This window comes from Etheostoma spectabile, chromosome 13 (genome assembly GCF_008692095.1).
Source record: "Etheostoma spectabile isolate EspeVRDwgs_2016 chromosome 13, UIUC_Espe_1.0, whole genome shotgun sequence".
NCBI lineage: Eukaryota > Metazoa > Chordata > Actinopteri > Perciformes > Percidae > Etheostoma > Etheostoma spectabile.
Window position 1 is genome coordinate 4,398,754 of NC_045745.1, and position 9,273 is coordinate 4,408,026.

The 9,273-nt window shown below is 39.5% G+C and overlaps 1 protein-coding gene across 1 annotated transcript in view; it reads left to right on the forward strand.

Moving 5' to 3' along the window:
• Positions 1-1,246: 1,246 nt before the first annotated feature.
• Positions 1,247-9,273, forward strand: part of zswim7 (zinc finger, SWIM-type containing 7) — a 16,606-nt gene continuing 8,579 nt past the window's right edge. Inside the window, exons 1-3 of the mRNA XM_032533848.1 lie at positions 1,247-1,428; positions 5,001-5,022; positions 6,449-6,551. Coding sequence (XP_032389739.1) covers positions 1,344-1,428; positions 5,001-5,022; positions 6,449-6,551 — 210 coding nt within the window. The 5' untranslated portion in view covers positions 1,247-1,343. The remainder of the gene's footprint in view (positions 1,429-5,000; positions 5,023-6,448; positions 6,552-9,273) is intronic.

Sequence of the window (9,273 nt, forward strand, 5' to 3'; positions counted from 1 at the left end):
CGTACTGTACAGACCTGTGTCTGCTGTGGAATCCTTCAGGTTTCTGGGATCCACTATATCTCAGGACCTTAAGTGGGAAGCAAACACAGACATCATCATCAGAAAGGCCCAGCAGAGGCTGTACTTGCTGCTCCAGCTCAGGAAGCTCAACCTGCCTAAGGAGCTGCTGATCTACAGTACTTCTACAGTCCGTCCTCTGCACGTCCATCCCCGTCTGGTTTGGATCTGCCACCAAAAAGGACAGGAGCAGACTACAATGAACAGTTAGGACTGCAGAAAAGATCATCGGTGCCAACCTGCCCTCCATTCGTGACTTATACACTTCCAGAGTCAGGAAACGGGCAGGAACCATCACTGCAGACCCATCTCACCCCGGACACAACCTGTTCCAGCTTCTCCCCTCTGGTAGGCGCTACAGACCACTGTACGCCAAAACCAACAGACCCAGGACCAGTTTCTTCCCACAAGCTCTGATCACTCTGATGAACAGCTGACTTCTTACTCACAGTGTCAGGTTAAATTCCTGACCAATAACCCAGCAACACTGGATCTAATCAGTCTGTCTACTGGTTCCACTTCTTATTTATTCATCCATCCATCAATCCATCTTTAGCCGCTTATCTGCTATCGGGTCGCGGGGGCAGCAGCTACAGTAGGGGACCCCAAACTTCCCTTTATTTATTCATCATTCTCTATTTCAGAGCTGTTCATACTGTTCATAATGTAATATAATACTTGTATAATAACATACTATTTATTCAAGCACCCTTTACACTATGCTCCATAATTAAAATAACTATCATAATGAATCTTCATTGTGCTATTGTCTCAACCTGTCTATATTGTTTCTGTTTTTAGTGTGTATTTGTTTTGTATAAATAAGCACATTGTGAGCAATAGATCCAAAGCAAAATTCCACGTATATGTACTCATACCTGGCAAAAAAAAGCTGATTCTGATTTTGATTTATCACTGAAACAGATTATGAGATGAGTCATGAGATACACAACAAGTAATTATTGGTCTTGACAGGGTTTTTTTGTCATTACCACATAATGAAAAATGAGTTGGAGAGGGACAAAACTGGTGCTTTATAGACCAACACAAGTGAATAAGAATGGTATGACTACTCCACCTCATTAGTTTGCAAAGCTTAAAAAGTCAGGGGATCCCCGGTAAATACGAGCAATGACTGCGCTTGAGTTATGTTCCTTAGGTCTTTTATTTTGGAAGGAAATCTAACGGTCGAGCCGGAAGTCGTAATATTTTGGTTGCCCCTTATTGGCTACAGGAGTCTTTGACTTCCTGAAAAACAAAAGAAGTTCTGAAAATCTTCTCCTTCCATGCTGAAAATGCGTTCATTTTTACCTGCAGTGGCCGAACAGCTTTTCCAAGATATTAGAAAAACATACCAGGAAACGTCCCAAAGTAAGACGAGGGTGATAAATGGAGAAATATGTGACCCCTGAACAGTTATAATGGGAAAATAGCTTTAGCATGACTAGCTAAACTAACGTGAATGTAGCAGAATGTGACAAACGCGCTCGACTTTCTGTGCGAACGTAATGTTAACGTTAGTAATGAATAGTTTACTTTGTATTAATTACAACGTAGCTGTCGTTACTACACTTTACAGTTACGTTAGCGCATCATTTGGTACATTTTGACCTAATGGTCAAACATTTTACAACCATGTAGTTTAATATTCGGGCTGAAGGAGGCGCTGTTGTAACACATTTCTACTTCTTTAAAGATAATGTTTTGGGGCTTTCCCGCCTTTAACAGGACGGTTAGATGAGAAGGGGGACACATGAAGGAAACAGTCACAGGTCGGATTCGAACCCGTGACCTCTGTATCGAGGTGTAAACCTCTCAGTACATGTGTGCCAACCTGGCCACACCTCTGGGCTGCAGACCTATTGCTTCATGCACTGATAGGCTGAATAGACCTTTTTCACAGCAGATATTTTGCAGGAAAGGTACAAGCGTAATTAATAACATCAATAATTACTATCCCATTTTGATGTTAACTTCCAGGGTCCTGGTATAGTTTTTTTCACAGCACATCTTTTCTTTTCTTTTTTTGCTTGTCATAGTTGAAAAATCTATGTGGTACTAATAATAAACAATAGTTCTATTCGTGTGTCCCAGCAAGGCATGTACCCAAAACAGAAGCAGCTTGATGGAATTCGGCCATCTTAGATTTTATTATTTACGCTAAAAAAGGCCTGTTGTGTATACTGGCTCACTGGGACACAAATAGAACTGAGTCATCATTTATGTTGTTAGTTGGTAGTATTATACACAACATGTCCAAAATAATGAGACCGACATAATTCACATATCGCACACATTACAGTTCTGTACATTTGGCATTTTACAGTTGTCCCTGATTAGTTTTTTGTCTGACATTACATAAAATTTAGGATCGTTATGTGTTTGTCCGTTAAGCATTATGCCTATCAAGTCCTGAATCCCACTTTTGTTTAGTATGCCTCGATGGACTTTTATTACTATTAGGCAGCAGATGTGTTTTTTCTATACTTGGCCATTTTTTAGACAGCCAATCCAAAGAGCACAGAAGGTTTGGCTTCAAAAACACCTGGTTTAATTGGTACTGAAGTCACGTTATGTGTCTCTCTGGTCGACGGGCAGCCATTGATGCCTGTGTGTTTTCAAGTGAGGTCGCATCCACACTATACAGCCCTTGGTCTATCCCCTTCCCCTCGGTCGTAATAGGTATTGGGACAGCACTAGGTCCCGCGTGAACGCGCAAAAGCTTGGGGGAAGGGGTAGGGGTAAGGGGAAGGAATGGGATTCAGCCTTAATATTGTAGGTTTGTTGACACAGAGCCATTCCAGGGCCATCTTAGCAGTTGTCTTTTTTTTTTACCTGTGTTATCTGACATTAGACTTGATCTCACAACTGTTTGGCCATCTCTTTTCTTCCTTGTCATGAACTATTTTTAGTCACTGCCCCATTATCTTTTACTGGGACTGTTATTGCCGCCCTTCATTTCAACCCCAACCGGCCCATCAGACGCCACCTACTAAGAGCCCATGTCTGTCCCAGGTTTCTTCCTAAAAGGGAGTTTTCCCTCACCACTGTTGCTTGCTCTGTAGGGAACCACTAGAACTATTGGGTCCTTTTATTTAAATTATAGAATGTGGCCTAGACCTACGCTCTGTAAAGTGTTTCGAGAACTTTTGTTATGAGTTGATACTATAAAAAAAAATTGAATTGCCCACCAGGCTGTTGCTGTACCACAATAGATAGAAACATTGTTAAATCCTCAATGTATTACCACAATGTAAAGATATATAAAACCTAAATAGTACCTGAAAAGTAATTGCGCACATCTGAAATAGAATGTGCTATTGAAATACAATGTACAGGTGCTGATCATATAATTAGAATATCATGAAAAAGTTGATTTATATCAGTAATTCCATTCAAAAAGTGAAATTTGCATATTATATTCATCACACAGTGATATATTTCAAATGTTCATTTCTTCTAATTGTGATGATCATAACTGAATAAAAATTCAGTATCTCCGAAAATTAGAATATTACTTAAGACCAATACAAAAAGAGATAGTGGCCTTCAGCATCATCCTCTTTACAATACCCCATAGATTTTCTATAGGGTTAAGGTCAGGCCAATTAGAAACAGGGATACCATGGTCCTTAAACCAGGTTCTGGTAGCTTTTGCACTGTGTGCAGGTGCCAAGTCCTGTTGGAAAATGCAATCTGCATCTCCATAAAAGTTGGTCAGCAGCAGGAAGCATGAAGTGCTCTAAAACTTCCTGGTAGACGGCTGCGTTGACCCTGGACCTCAGAAAACACAGTGGACCAACACCAGCAGATGACATGGCCCCCCCCAAACCATCACAGACTGTGGAAACTTTACACTGGACTTAAAGCAACGTGGATTCTTGTCCTTTCCTCTCTTCCTCCAGACTCTGGGACCTTGTTTTCCAAAGGAAATGCAAAATTGACTGTCATCAAAGACCATAACTTCTGGACTGCTACCAGTCCAGTCCTTTTTGTCTTTAGCCTAGGTGAGACGCGTCTGACGCTGTGTCTTGGAATGCGGACAGCTGAAACCCATGTCTCGCATACATCTGTGCGTTGTGGTTTTTGAAGCACTGACTCAAGCTGCAGTCCACGCTTTGTGAGTCTCCCCCACATTCTTGAATGGCTTTTGTTTCACAACCCTCTCCAGGGTGCGGTTATCCCTATTGCTGGTACACGTTGTTCCACCACATCTTTTCTCTGAGAACAGCCAGCCTCTTTAACAATGACCTTTTGTGTCTTGTCCTCCTTGTGCAAGGTGTCAATGGTTGTCTTTTGGACGGCTGTCCACTCAGCAGTCTTCCCCATGATTGTGTAACCTACAGAACTAGACTGAGAGACCATTTCATAGCTGTTGCAGGTGCTTTGAGTTAATTAGCTGATTAGAGTGTGGCACCAGGTGTCTTCAATATTGAACCTTGTCACAATATTCTAATTTTCTGAGATACTAAATTTGGGGTTTTTATTAGTTGTCAGTAATAATCATCACAATTAAAAGAAATGAACATTTCAGATATATCACTCTGTGTGTGTTGAATGAATATAATACTTTTTGAATGGAATTACTGACACAAATCAATGTTTTCATGATATTCTAATTATATGAGCAGCACCTGTAGAGTAAAACAGTGTTCCACAAAATGAAAAGGCCAAGCACTCACCTCAGGGCGTAGTTCTGTGGTGGCGTCTTAAAAATGTTTGAGAACCAAAGTCAAGCCGAACAAGTACTTACAAGAAGTAAAGTTTCAGTCCGTGTACCTAAACATATTATCTTTACATCAACACAAAGCAGAGTGGTTGCTGATCTGTGTTACATTTTAGATTTATGTCTTCTGCACAGATTCCAAAGACATTCCATTACGCTTTAATCTGTGAAATTGATTTTTTTGTTAAACATGAACATGTTTTTCTCTTTTTCGCAGTTCCTGATGACCTACTTATTGCGTAAGTATCAATCTTATTATTCTCCTTATTAACAAGGGTTTACATAGGTTAACATAGGCCAACTGATTAAACAACAGGGGATTCATTTATAACTCTGTGCTAGCGCCCAAAAGCCAAAAATGGCATACGCCAAAAAAAGTCTGATATATAAATCCATGTGCACGCACATCTGTAAGCAATGCTCCCTTTATGAATCACAGATTACCCACAAGTGTGCGTACGTGAATCAGCCTCTCATCCCGCCCCTGTACGCCATTTTTAACCATAAGTAGTCAATGCAAAGCACCACATGAATGCTGATAAGTATGTTAATACTTATCAGCATTCAGTTGTTCCGACGCTGAATCATAACGCATCTTGACGACTGGCAGATAAAAAGGCAAAAAAAAGTATCAGACTCTCGGGAATTGCTGCAAATCAAATTATAATTTCAGCCTGTTCTCGCACAGTGTAGGTAATATACATATATATATATATATATATATATATATATATATATATATATATATATATCCAACCTCCGGTTTATGATGAGATTTAACCTGAACTGTATTATATCCAAACCAGTCTTAGTGATAAAGTTAAAGATTATAATATGTACAGTATATACAAATTTACTGGAATACTGAATATACAGATTTTTTTATTATATTTTGAATTGTAACCTGCCTCCAGAATTTTGTGATTTGCTTGCCATAAATATAGCCTATAGCCTTGGAGATATATATCTTATATATATCCAGGATTTTTACACCTATTTTTGTTTGATAGGGTTTTTTCCAGTGGTGCATGATGTTCACATTGATTCACAGATATTTCAAGCACAGCTACAAACTAAATAATATTTGCAATCCATAGCATGAACTTAAAACGTAAGGTTTTTGTAGTAGCCCCCTTAAAATGAAAGAGCAAGAGCTTCCTCACTCTAGGTTCATGATAGTGTGTTGATTCAACAGTCATACAGGGAGGAAGTCACTGTAAAAGAAGCAGATACGCTGGTTCCTATGTCAATACTAACCCCAGAAGTCCACAGCTCTCTCACTCACACACACACACACACACACACACACACACACACACATCAACACACACGCTCTCATCTTATCTCAAGACACTTTACAGAGTAGTTCGGGACTCTAGACCTACTCTATCTGTAAAGTGTCTTGAGATAACTCTTGACTCTAGAGTCTGTTATATTATATTATATTATAGAGTGTGGTTTAGACTTTAGATCACACTCTATAATTGGCAAAGACCCAACAATTCCAGTAGTTCCCCCAAGAGCAAGCATTTAGCGTAAGTTATTGTTTTGCACAAACCTCAAGTCTTATGGCCATGTACATTTTTTAAATTGAGTACAGAACATGTTGTGGATGTGTGTACTTCCCGTACCCGCCTCTCACCTTTTCTTCCTCGTGTCTTTCAGGTTGAAGTTTGTCTTTGGCCCTTGTGCGCTGCAGGCTTTGGACCTTGTGGACCAGCATTCAGTCACCTGTGTGTTATCTCCCAGCGGACGCAAAGCATTCCAGGTCCGTTATACTTCTGTCAACTCCGAGCTTTTACAACAGTAGCCCTACTTGCACAGTTTAAGTACTACAAATAGTTTGCATTCTAACATTAAATCATTACCACAATATCTATGTACATTCTCCCACAGCAAAACAATTTCCAACTAGTAAAAGCTGGAGTCCTGTCAAACCTGGAACCAGGCGAATTTGCAGGCTTATGTTTCATTTACTCTGGTAGATACCTCTGCAGAATCAATATTATGTTACTGTATTGCATATCTCTCTACTAAAAGGTTTTCAGAAACACATTGTTGTGTACTGTTAAACTGTAATTTCTGAAAGTTTGTCCTGGCCGCCGTGTCGTTTCATTGCTCTTGATGGTCTGTGCCGTTGATATCACCGTTTGAAAATCAAAAATGAAGTAAGAGGTTCCAGATTAATATGCAAATGCATATTAGTGTGGAACCTCTTGTTCCAACAGCGAAGCCAGGCTAGGGCACTGTAGTTTTATCTCTAAAGATCCTCTAAACTCTTCCCCTGTAAAGCACTCAAAATCCACTCAATCAGCTGATCTTTTATAAGGCAAAAGATTTTAGATCAATGTTCAGTGCCGCATAGCCTTTTGTTGGAGATTTTTTTTGTAGTTCTCTTGAAAAATTATAGTCAGTGTAAAGAATTAAATCTCTTTACTTCAGACTCTAACATGGTCTTCCCGCAAGGGACTCTCAGAGTGCCTTATGCAATATCAGGTAAACAATAGGACAGCAGTTGCTGACCTCATGACCTCATTAAGATTGATTCAATCAGTCATTCGTACATTATGTGTCCTTCTGTGCCCGGTGCCTTCCTTTCTTCTTTCCCCAGGATGGCTCTTTAATGTTGACTTTCAGTTAACTGTCAGCTGACTCTCATTTGATTTCCTCTCAACTTACACAGAGAATCAGAGGCATCACCACAATTAATACAGTGTTTGTAGCATGTGGTTTTTCATTCACAGTGTTTTTAATGAAAGCAAAAACAAATCACCTCAGTTGCTTGTTAGATCTTAATTATTATGAATCCTTTTCAGCCCTTGGCACAACCATTAGTCAAGTTCCAGCATGTCTCACACAAAAGCACACTACACTATTGTGTGCTAATTGAATGCCAAGCTAAGCTTGATGTGTGACATTTTATAACTGTATAATAGAGGCACTGAGAGGAGATACTCAAAGGAACTCGCCAAATCACAAGGAAATATGTTACCTAACTTGCTTAGGTTTTCTGTTTGATATTGTTAATAATTCTTAACTTAATACTATATTATCTCATTACAAACATATCACTACAAACCTTAAGAAGAAGGAACTGACTGAGTATGTGTTACATAATAGAGTGGGCACCACTGATTAAGTCATTAAACGTAAAGCCTATTTTAAAAAGCCCTGCACAAATACAGAATATCTCGAAATCGAAGAAATGTTTTAACTCCATATCCAAAGAAGTGACCTGAGTCATCCTGCCCTCAAAGTTAAAAGTAAATCTCAGTAGGATGCAGAATGACTTGGGATGGGAGAAACAAGGCAGCCCACTGAGGTTGTGGTCATTGTGACCACACGTTTCCTGTAAACTCCTTCAGGTCCCTGCAAAAACACTTTTATGAAAGGAACCCTAAAGTACAATGCAGCTAAATAAAGACATGGACTCTGTTCTGCTGGGAGACTTTCAACTCAACTGTTTCACATACTGTCTCTCAATGCTGTCTGACATCATATGATCAAGCAGTATCGGAAACGATTCATGGAATTTCAATTCTGTTCTTTTTTGGAAAATACCTTTCCAATCTAAATTTTGTCCCATTAAATAAATATGTTTTGGAATGTTTAGATTTTGAAGATTAGGTCTCTGAATCCAAAGATATCTTATTTGCAGTAACTCAGTCTGTCATAGAGCGCAAATGAAATACTAATCTGCAATTATTACGTCTCATACATGTTTTTTGCAAATTGAATGTCACTTTGGCCTCTTAGAAGTTGTGATGGGCTTTTTTTCTCTACTTTTTAAAAAAATATTTCATTTTTGCAAATGAAATACTAATCTGCAATTATTACGTCTCATACATGAGGATTTGCTTCTTGTCTTTGTCATATGTGATGATAAATGATATATGTTTAATTTAATGTCACTTTGGTCTCTTAAAAGTTGTGATGGACTTTTTTCTCTATTTAAAAAAGAATATTGCATCGACTTAAATAATCAATGAATTGTGAAACTAATTGGCTGATGAATCAATAATGATAATTGTGAGTTTATTAATTGTTAGTTCATTCTTGCAGTGTTTCATGGCATTATTTTGTAACAACATCTTGCCAACTCTGTTTAGCGTGACATGTCTCTTGCTTGGACTGTCTGGACCTGTCGGAATGTCTCACTCCTCCGCGTTATGCTCCACTGTTGACTTACTTCAGCTTCCACGTCACTCACACACACTTATGCAGGCTGACACTCACACACAGCTGCAGATTAATGGCAAATAAAACAATCAAAGGGTTTTGTAAAATGTTCAACCAAGACTTAGATGTGAAGAATTGGGGGGGGCAGTAGCTCAGTCCGTAGGGAGTTGGGTCGGGAACCGGAGTGTCGCTGGTTCAAGTCCCAGTACGGACCAGGGTATGGATTGGTAGCTGGAGAGTTGCCAGTTCACCTCCTGGGCGCTGCCAGGTGCTCTTGAGCAAGGCACCCCCCCCCCCATCCACTTACTCCG